Genomic DNA, 11,826 nt, shown 5'->3' with positions numbered 1-11,826 from the left:
ATAACTCAGCTTAAAGCAGGTAAGTCCGCTGGTCCGGACAATATTGCCCCCGAACTGCTCAAAGCAGACAAAATTTCAGCTGCTCAAATTATTCAACCAATTGTCAACAACTTCTGGTCCCAAGAGTCATTACCGCCTAATCTTAAAGACGGCATCATTATTAATATACCAAAGAAAGGTAACCTGATGGAATGCTCCAACTGGAGAGGCATAACTTTACTAAATGTAGCTTATAAAGTTATTGCTCAAATCTTACATAAACGTTTAACTTCGGCCGTTGAGCCTACACTACGAGCCGAGCAAGCAGGATTTAGGCATAATCGATCATGTGACGACCACATAAATAGCCTTCGAATAATAGTCGAACAGTCTAGCGAATGGCGATCTCCTCTATACTTGCTGTTTATCGACTTTAAACGTTCATTCGATACACTTCTCTAGACCACCATCTGGTATGCATTAGAACGTAAAGGTATACCGTGTAAATTAATAAATTTAGTAAAAGGCTTATACTCTGACGCGCACTGCTCAGTACTTCTCAGCGGGCTAATTCAAATTAAGTCTGGCGTTCGACAAGGTTGCATTCTTTCACTTATACTATTTAATATAGTCTTAGATGTGGTTATGTCGGGAGCTCTGAGCACAAATCACGGCATCTCTTTCGGCCTTCAAAACAAACTTACTGGCCTCGATTACGCTGATGACATCTGTTTACCAACACATAAATTTTCCCAGATGCAAATATCGTTAAACAACATCGCAAAGCGTGCAGTGGCAGCTGGTCTGTCAATCAATATCAACAAAACTAAGTCTATGCGTCTCAATTCAAACTGCTCAACGAAGTTTCAACTAGATGGCTCCTACATCGAAGATGTACAAAGTTTCTGCTATCTGGGAAGCTACATTTCGAACAACGGCGGCAGTCGGCAAGACATTCAGCACAGGCTATCGAAAGCGAAGCAAGCGTTTGGAACCCTTAACAAAATCTGGCGTTCGTCCAACATCACACAACGCACTAAGGTACACAATGCAAACGTACAATTAAATTTACTATATGGTGGTGAGAGTTGGAACCTAACGGCAAGAGATGCACAACAGTTACAAGCCTTTGCCAATCGTTGTCTACGACGCATCCTTCATGTATTCTGGCCAGCAACCATAACCAATAATGAGCTCGGGTTTAGAACGAATCAGCCTCTTATAACTGATGAAATAATGATGCGCAAATACAAATGGCTTGGCCATATGTTAAGAAAACCCGCTGATGATATCGCAAGAAATGTCTTAGATTTCAACCCTCAAGGCAGTAGAAGACCAGGGCGTCCGCGCAATACTTGGAAGCGACAAACTAAAGCCGAATTAAGAAATGCTGGAAAGAGCTGCAGTGAAACAAAACGTCTTGCATTAGATAGAGTTCAATGGAAACTATTTGTTACAGCCCTCTGTTCCACCTAGGAATAAAGGGATTAAATATAATATAAATTTGTTCGGCTATTCTACGGTGTATAAAGCATGAAAAAAAAGTAGCGCTGTGCAAAGCTCAGGAAAAAATACTTGCATTAAAAGTTTTAACAAAAATTTTTCATATGACGACCTATTTCTTTTCTTTTCTAAACTGAAATTCTTATTTAATGATAACATATTCACTAAAATTTAAAAAGAAATATTCACATTTCCATCAACTTCTTCTTATTTGGAACTTCTTCACATCGTCAGTAGCATGTCAATCCTTAAAACCGACAATAACGGATGTCGGTTTTCTAATATAAATCAATGAGCAGATTAATAAAGTAAACAAAGTAACGTGCGATGATACATTTTTTCCGCTATTAAAGAAATGTATTAACATATTAACTTTTAATTAGATTGAATGATCCAATTGGCATTATAAAAAGAGTATTCTTGGCATTTAATTTTCAGGTCAACTACTACCGCATCGATGTAAGGGGTTCGCGAACGGATCGAATAAGGCAGTGTTGAACGTGCCTGTATTTTTATATATTGTAATTAGACATTATTATGAAAAAAGACAAATATTTCATAGTTCTCGTTTATATTTGAATTAGGGCATTTGGGTTTCACATATATGTAAAGTTAAATCACATATATGAAATAATTAACTTATGAGTTTTGACTTTTAGTTATCTTCTATTTTATTTTTCATTATCAACTTTTTTTTCGTTTACTTTTCCATATATTCTCTGTCAAATTTTTAACTATATCTCTTCAATTTCTCTTGCGATTTAGATTGCAGGAAGACAAAAAATATAACCATAAATTAGCATAGGAACCCAATATCAATTTTCGCATACATTCAAATTGATATATACGCAAATTTTGTTATCATTATTTATTTTAATTTTGTGAAATTTTCATTTTCTATAACTACAAAAACGGAAGAACCCATAAAATTATAATTCATTGCCATTTACCTACCGCATATCGACAGCAAATGTGTATTTAAATGGTCATAAATTTCTGAAAAAAAACGAACTTACAATTTTTTATATTTTCTGTATGGAAGAAATTCAGCTATGCTGCTAAGCCATTATCCTTAATGTAAAATTTTATTACTAACAACTTTCGCAGAAATAAAATTACAAAAAAAATTTAACAAAATTAAATTAAGCGAAACTGACTTCAAAACACACTACGCGGTGTTTGGTTGTGACAATAATGAGATGTATATTTAATAATATCATATATAATATAATATATATAAATATGAGCTATATTAGCAGAGTGACATATGAACAACGCAATGAATAAAGCCAGGTCTAGCGTGAAGCGTGAAGCTTAAGCAGTTGCTACTGGAACTAGAATTAGTTTAAATATATATAGTTTCATCAAAAATTACTTGCGATTTATGAGACGTAACTTCATATGTTAGGTGGGGGTAGATGCCTGACCAAGACAACTTATGTATCTAATAAATCTATTGCTATGCTTTATTTGAGTCCACAAAAGGCTGGTAATGACGGCAGACATGACTAAAGACGTCTGTGTCATTAGAGAATTTTAATAGATGGTTGGACAAAGAATGCTTTTTTAAAACGTTTACTCTTGTTTTAAATAACCTGTCAACAATACAACGGTTCTAAATCAGTACAATTAGAATTAGAATTTTAAAGGTATACTTTTTTAAAACTCAGGTTGAAAAAAAAATTATATCAAACTTTTCAAAGAACTTAACAAAAGAGATATTATATTCCAATATAATTAGAACACTTTATTATAAAATCGCTGATGTGATAAAAAATTTCTCTGGTGGAAATTTATTCCATTATCCTTTGAAAATTTGTAATACAGAAAATTTTAATTTAAATTAATTTTAATAAACTAAATAAAATAATATAATATTTTAGTAGTAATTGTTTTAACATAAATAAACATATTTTTTTGGAGTGTAGGGTATGTGGCATGGATGAATAAAAAAAATTAAATTATAACTTTCGCATAGTGCTATACTACTTTTACACTGAAATATTTGCATAATCACACCGTATATTTTTAATATATTCATGGGTTATATGGGGCCAATATCTAGCCATATTCATTAATGGATAATGGCTTTTTGAGTGCAGGGTTCGTAGCTATTAAAAAATCCTTTTTCTCATTTTTTGTAATTTAATTTATGCGATTGAGACTTTTAAGGGTTACGACCATTAAAATACATTAAAAATATATTTGATGGCTCTTGAGTTAATTTCAGTATTTGTTTCGAGCTCTTCGGTATGCATACTACTAAGGTATGCGGAACATATGCAAATGCAAATAAGTAAGACGTAAGCACATAAAACATATTGCAGTACTTATTAATCTCAATTTAGTTTGAAAAAGTAAACATAAGTTTATTGCAATTCTTGTGAATAAAATTAATATATTAAGTAAAACATTATCGTATTAAAATCAATATCATGTAGCGTATGTTTATATTTGTATATTTACTAACACTTACTAATATTCTTAATATATAATATTTGTAAATTTTAATTAAGAAATGTTTTGAAAAAGATATATATCCAAATAAATTGTACTTCTTTGAATAATAATTTTGAATATATTGACCAAAAATAAATAAATAATAATTTTGAATGTACTAGTAACATAGCTGTATTTGACTATTAAGTGTATGTACTTGCATTGCATAGAGTAAATGATATCATACCCAAATTACTATTAATTTAACCCTACATTAAGAGTTTTGATATCTGGAAACTAGTTTTGAGATCTGGAAACTAGGTTCTTCATACAAAAACACAATGTTCTGTTAATATTTTTATGACTATCATTCCAGTATTATAAGGATTCTATAAGACAAAAGTCATTTCAACTACTTTTAATAAGTAATATATAATATTTTAGGCAATATAAAATGACAATTTATTCCATCATTGAGTGTAGTGGAACAAATATATACTGCCTTTAGATGACACAATTTCAAACAAGTGTTCCTTTCATGTTTTTTTCTCATTTTCATTTTTGACCTTTAATGATTTTCATTTTTTTTTGTTTGTATTAAGTTTATGCTCTTAAAATAACATCTTAATTGCATCTGGGACCTGTTCCGTGCCTACTATCAAAAGTAGTCATAGCCTTCACATATCGATTGTAAATAAGATCCCACTTATTTCTGTAATGCACAAAGTCCAATTTTCACATAAATTTTTATAATTATTGAAAAAGTTTAGAATATTTTTAAACGGGATAGTACCAATAATTGTTCAAAATGGGTATGTGCTGACTAATGTCAATCGATATAATATGTTATTACGCATATCTGTCTATGATAGAGTTTGTTTTCGTCTATTCGATAGAAACCAACGACTATTTTTGCGGTAATTTCTTAACACCTTAATTATTTCTTAGTTTTAATAACTTAAGTTATTAATTTAATTATATTTAATAATAATATATTTAATTTAATAAATTATATTTAATAATAATTTACTAAAAAGTTTGCTTAACGAAAAATATGCAATTTGCTGATTAAAAAAAAGTATCTAAACTTAATGCCTTTCTATTGTTGTGAAAACAGGTAGCAAATACAATTTTAATTTATTATAGTTACTGCATTTAAAAATAAATATTGCAGATAAATTTTTAAATCCCAACTAAACTTCACTTTTTCTGCAATTTTTTAGAAGTGCAATTTTGAAATTTTCATCTATCTAACATTAAACGTTCTCTTCCACTTCTGCGTTCTTACAACCTGACAAGCTTAGTGCCAATTATCGCAATAAATCTTTCTTTCCAATACATTAACTTCAAATTCATGAAAGTGCTTTTTTTAATATCTGCTTTCGTTTCGTTACTTTTTTCAGGTATCCTGGATACGTAAACGTGACTTACACATACTTACCGTTGGCATATTAACATACACAAATGACCAAAGATTTCAATCGCTACATACCGAAGGATCAGATGAATGGACATTGAGAATATCATCACCTCAGCCAAGAGATTCGGGTACATATGAATGTCAAGTATCAACTGAACCAAAAATAAGTCAAGGATTTCGACTCAATGTAGTGGGTAAGTGTGCATGGTCAAATGAATATCATAATGGCATAAAAGAAATGCACGAGATATTAGAAAAGAAAAATTGTTGCACAAAAGATAAAAAAAAAGGATTCGAAGAGGAAAACTGGGAATTTATAGAAAAAGAGTTTGGTGTAAAATTTTTTTTTTGAAATAACAATGGAATCCGCACAGCATACAAAAAAAAATGGTACGGAAACTGCCTTTGTGACTTTGTATGCAAATCTTTCCGGTTGCTTATCAAAGCAACATTAGGGAAGGCAAAAAAAAAATAAAATAAAAATGAAATTATGACTAAAAAGGTACATGACTTTCTGGATACTCAAATGTAATACCAATGTATGCCTATGCCTATAAGCTTGTTACACATGTGCTAAATGCAAAATGTGCCTCCACGGCAATTGTGTTGCTGCCTTTCCTTTCTTGAAATGCTATTTACATATAATACGTACACTCACATTTTTATATATATATATATACTATATATATGGTTTTTTTTGTTATAACTATTTTTATATGTAAGATAAAAATCACTAACAAAGACGAGTTCAGGCTTTTATGTGTCATTGTGTTTTTACACTTTTACTGACCATTTTTATAAGTCAAGTGAGAGTGGATATGGTGGCAGGATTTTATGTATTTCATATTGTATAAGCCACAATGAAATGACATACAATGGCTTCCACCAACACACATAAGTAAAACTGTTATATTCGCTTCTTCTTAAATATACATTTTCCATTATACATTCCCGGTACTGTACCAAGTACGAGTATTAAATTTGGAGAACGGAGGATGAAAAAAATTTGGTTATAAACGTTTCCAAAATTTGGCCAAATGCTTGAAATGAAGTAAAGTGAAATTTGCTTTAAGTATTTTAAGTACTTGGCACAGCTTGTTTAGTTTTCATGAGCCATAAAATTTTAAAACCGAAGTAACCGCCAAAATTCCAGAAATTCTTATTCCTTTTCTTAACTTTGCTTGGTTTATTTGCAGTTTCACGTGCTAAAATTCTGGGCAATGCAGAGCTTTTCATCAAGAGCGGCAGCGACATAAATCTTACATGTCTGGCTATGCAATCTCCTATACCGCCGTCTTTTATTTATTGGTACAAGGGGAAACGTGTAATGAATTACTCACAACGCGGCGGCATCAACGTCATAATGGAACGTTCGACGCGCACAAGTAAATTATTGATAGCGAAAGCAACTCCTGCCGATTCGGGGAATTATACGTGCTCGCCAAGCAGTTCAGGTAAGTGGGTTAACTGATATGGCAAGGCAAGCGACTTGTGGTATAAAAAATTTCATCCAGGAAACTGTGTCACGTTACTACAGCGAACTGACAATGAAATATTTTGTTGACTTATAATGTTACCAAAATTTTCAATTTATCAATTTAGAGGAAACCATAAATTTTAAAGAAGTTAGCGTATAAATTATTGCTCCTAATGTTGAATTTCCCCAAGTGTAAACAAATTTAGGATGAATTGTCTCATTCAACTAAGAAGAGTGAGATGAAAGCAAAATATTTCATTCGAAGTTCACATTTAAAGCAATAAACAGGAAACTAAATATAATTTCTTATAAAAACTTTTCATTGAAACTTTTAAGAAATATTGACTTTCGATTTTGAGATAATATCTAACATAAAAAACTGATAAATAAAAACTTTGGTTTTTATCTCAGCTTTACTAATACTACTCGTAACATGGAAGTTCATATATAATCATGGATAAATTGGAAATTCTATAATTTACGTAGTTCTAAAATATGTAGTTGTTTGCAAAAAATGAATTTATTGAAGTTTTGATATTAATATATTAGATCCCTTACAGTCGCCGAACAACTTAATTTATGAATATGTTGTGGAATATACAAGGCGATTATTCGTTTAAAACAATTAAGACATTAAAACAAACAAATTTTTTTGCTTAGAGAAATTAAAGACATTTTATAAATGCTAACTCTTATATATTGATAATTAAATGTAAGTTGTTAAGGCTATCTGTAAAATATTCAACCGAATATATTTAAAACCCAAGAAGATCAAGATCAAGATCAAGCTGCCTCTGCCGCTATTCGCTCTCCCTTATTGTTATTCAAGACATCCGAAAGAAAAGACGTTTTAAATTTAATAAACAAAGATATGAAAGACGAATGGGCTATGGAATTGTCAGTGTACAACCATCGCTACAAGTCGATTAATACCAGTGGTTTAAAAGCTATATACCCACAATCATGCACTCGTCAACAATGTAAGATTTTTATCCGATTGCGTATAGGACATTCAAAGCTTTTTCATAAACATCTTTTGAGTAGCGATCAGCCATCAAACTGTCTATTTTGTAATAGCACACCATCCATAGATCATATACTTAACAATTGCCCTTCTTTTAATTCTATTCGTAGTAATATCTTTTCCAATATCTCACCAACCAGCGTTTTAAAAACAATTAATGTTAAAAATATACTTTTGATGTATAAATATATTAAAGCCTGTAATCTAGTAAATAAAATTTAATTTATAATATCCGAGCTGAAGGCCCTGGCAGCTAGCGCTCGTTTTTCTGATCTTAGTTATAAGATTTTATATGTTGTAATTAATCATAATAAATAAATAAATAAAAAATAAATAAAACCCAAGAAAAATTTAAGTCTTTATCGCTTACAGATCCTAAGATATGATTATTTAAAAATGTATCTAAAATACAAGTTCTCGAAACATCAGAAGAGCGCATCTCTTAGCAACAAAAAATTATTTAAAAATTACCAACTCAACAATTAAAAGCAAAAAAAATTTATATTTTCCGAGATATGAGTCTTCTTACACTATTATATTAGAGAAGCTTAAAATAGAAGAGATTTTAACCAAATTATAGGTGATGAAAACAAAATTTATCGCGTTTGCCCTAATGAAACTGGAGCGCCACTTTTTAATCATTTTATAAGATACTGTCCTGAAGTTATTCTTATTAGGTTAGATTGGAATGGTGGCCTTGTGTACCATGATTTTGTCAAGGACGTTATTTTTATTGGCATTTATATAAATTAAGTAAAACATGTGCGCAGATATAATCTAAGCTTAAGTCTTCAAATATTAGCAGACTATAAAAAATTTCAATAAAATGAAATATCTAATCATATTTTTGATATTAGTATAGTATACTTATCTGTGACATATTAGACAGTCCCGCATGATTTTTGTATATAGTGGCTAATATCTTTTGCAGGCAGTAATTTGAAAATAATAAAAATGTCATGATAGACATAAGTTATTGAAGTTGAGCTGAGTGCCAGATATGATAAGAACCATTAAACTGAATATCAACATAAACTCTAGACTTCGGAATCAGGGAATGGTTTTTGTAAGAGATAGGTAGGGTTGAAAATCTTGTTCATAAACTGATGTGTAAATATATATTCTTAAAGGAATTGGATGTCAAATATTATTTTAATTTTTTACAAGTCGTCTTGAAGAGGTTTAGTTGCAGTTGGGTTTCCAATATTAATGACTTTGGCTAAGCGGTGGTTTTTGATTCATACTTTACTCCCTTTTTTGCTCAACCTTAGGGTATCTTGACTTTGCTTTCTTTTTCAGTTTTTTCATTGCACATTGTACAGTCCTACCGAATCTATTATATTCATGGATTTTGTTTTATTGTTTTTATGTCAGTCGCTGCTTCCATATATTGGTCCTTCGCATGTTTCAAATTTAACGGATAAATCATCAAATGAAACTTCAAAGCATAAACATATAGCTGAAGATTAATTGATTCAAATGTACAGTGATATTTGTAAACATTTTCGAACTGATAGGTTAACTGTTTATGTAATGCAAAGTACTATAATTATTTTAATTAATATTTTTATTACAATTCACATAAACGAACAATTTATAATTATTATATTTCTTTAAAAAACCATTGTGCATTTAACATTTGCATTTTTTTTATCGATCATTTTCTTCATCCACTTGTTCTTCTTGTTTTTCAGCTGTAATCCTGCCAAACAGGGTTGCTTTCTCCTTAGTATTGTTTTTCTTCTTTAACATTCCGTCCTCCTATGAATCTTCGCAAGATTCACTTATCTGACAAGCGGTTAACTTGGTCGTTGGATGGTTAGGAAACCATGATTCATCTTGGAGGGAAACACTTCAACAATTTAATCATTGATCTCTTGGAATCCAAATTGTCGCAGACGATCACAAACTTCAGGGTTGTATTTTTCTGTAACATATAGGTTAAATATTTTCAAAGACATTCTGGTAATATATCAAAAGGACTGAATGCGTCCAAAGTCTTGTCAGTATTGGATTAAAAAAATTAGTCTTTAGCTAATTTATCATTTTATCTTAAGTTTGCTTTTGATTGTGTGTATTCCGTTTATATGATTTTCTAATGCTGTAAATGCTGTTCGCAAATAATCTTGAAATCAATTTTTCAAAAACTATCACAGAAGCTGGGTTACATATAAAGAGTATCGATCTATGTATAATTTTTGATGATGAATAACTATTTTTAAAACTTTGTTTCTTATTAATTTTTATTAGACTTACTATTAATTATTTTAATTATAATTTTTAATAATATTTAAAGAATAATAGGACAAGTTTTGTTTTGTTCTGAAGCAGCTCATGAATGTCACAATATATGAAACATTCTTACTACATTTTGCAGACATTTTAATATATATTTCAATCTAGAAAATCCGACCCTGTTCCATTAAATAAAATGATTTCACGTACTTTGCTTACCTTTTTCAATGTTTAATGTTGCAGAAAAAAGGATTTCAATTTTATTCATGTTTATTCCTGCAGGCTAAAACGCAAAGTTTATAACACAACATATCAGCAAGTTTCACACAATACTGAAATTTTGTTTTTGGTATTATTTTGGGAAAGTAGTGAAGTTTGTTATGGAAAATATTACAGTTGATGGAATAAACAATCAAAAAATTTAAATGGAAGGAAAACAACAGCTGCGGCTATTTCACTATGTTGGACGGGTATTAGTTTTTTGTTTTAATGTTTGCTCTATATTGGAATGCTAGTATTTCGGATTTAAAGTTCAATTTTTTACTAGTACAATGCGTATTTTAAAAATCTCAAAGTCTAACAAAATTTTAAATATTTTAGGAGTGAAAAATTTTTTAATATAACCCCGATGCATAACCCAATTCTATGGAGTTCCTACTCGATATAGTTTAATACTTTATTTAAGTAGTATAGAGCAAAATCTTAAGTGAAAATTATTTGCAGGCATGATATTACGTTTTTTAAAAATTAAGAAAGTAAGTTAAGGTAATATAATCTCAACAAAAATAAAAAAGAAGAAAAATATGACAACGCATTGTTGTTTTCATAAAGCACTGTATTCCTGTAGACCAGAATCATTATCAGTGAAAGCCCATTGCTATCTTTGGAAAAGGATTAGGTGTTTCGCGGAGCTTTATATAGTGATGCTTCTGTTTTGATCTCAGTATTTTAATAAAATGAACAACATTAGTGATTTCTGATGGACACGAAAGGAAGGGTAGCCCTAGAGCAGATGTATGTATTCTATTAGTTGGCCGCTATAATTTGTTGCAAAAGTATATTGGTAACATTTTCTGTTTTTGTGTCTCAGCCATAATAATTCCAGTAGTTGATGAAAAAGCGACTAACTTCGTTGGTGTTGAATACTAAAAACCAGCGTCAAAAATGATGTACTACAAAATTTTTCCAAAAAGTTATTTCAATAATAGTTAAAAGATGAAAGAAAGATTTCCTTTGCAAGGGGGAAGAAATATATTAAGAAATACTTCAGGATCAGGTTTCTTAAAATTCACTATATTAAATAGAATAACAAGGAGGAAACAAGGAAATATCTTATTTTACCAATTTTACTATCAATCATTATTCAATAGCAGTTTTTAAAAGTTTTTAAATTTTCCAATTACTTATTACTATGGTATAATATCCAGCTGAGATTAGTTTTAAAATATAAACACAGAAATATATAAGAATTATTTAATTGTAATTATCTTTAAGCTAAATGGTCAAGGGGTTATCTATCACCTTGATTCCACTGACAATAAGGAAATATTAATAATACTACTAGCTAATACTAGATACTACTATCTAATCTTAATCTTATTTAAAGGCCTATAAAAAAAACTTTATTATGCCCTTCACATACATTTCTAAAAAGTCTTTTGTATGAAGTTTTTTGCAGCTTCCCACATTAACAATGAGTAACTAAGAGGAAAAAGGAATAAGAGAAAATAAATTTAGTTTATGTTTAAA

At 30.1% G+C, this 11,826-nt stretch overlaps 2 protein-coding genes across 2 annotated transcripts in view; both read left to right on the top strand.

Moving 5' to 3' along the window:
* LOC119677223 overlaps nucleotides 1-441 on the top strand; it is a 13,850-nt gene extending 13,409 nt beyond the window's left edge. The window contains exon 2 of the mRNA XM_038088494.1: nucleotides 10-441. Within this exon, the coding sequence (XP_037944422.1) occupies nucleotides 10-441 (432 nt within the window). The remainder of the gene's footprint in view (nucleotides 1-9) is intronic.
* A 183-nt stretch (nucleotides 442-624) lies between these two features.
* LOC119677222 overlaps nucleotides 625-11,826 on the top strand; it is a 13,423-nt gene continuing 2,221 nt past the window's right edge. The window contains exons 1-3 of the mRNA XM_038088493.1: nucleotides 625-1,413; nucleotides 5,325-5,535; nucleotides 6,538-6,795. Coding sequence (XP_037944421.1) covers nucleotides 625-1,413; nucleotides 5,325-5,535; nucleotides 6,538-6,795 — 1,258 coding nt within the window. The remainder of the gene's footprint in view (nucleotides 1,414-5,324; nucleotides 5,536-6,537; nucleotides 6,796-11,826) is intronic.

Source organism: Teleopsis dalmanni, chromosome 2 (genome assembly GCF_002237135.1).
Source record: "Teleopsis dalmanni isolate 2A chromosome 2, ASM223713v2, whole genome shotgun sequence".
Classification (NCBI taxonomy): domain Eukaryota; kingdom Metazoa; phylum Arthropoda; class Insecta; order Diptera; family Diopsidae; genus Teleopsis; species Teleopsis dalmanni.
The sequence above is the reverse complement of the archived record's forward strand: the minus strand, read 5'-3'. Positions and strand labels throughout refer to the sequence as shown.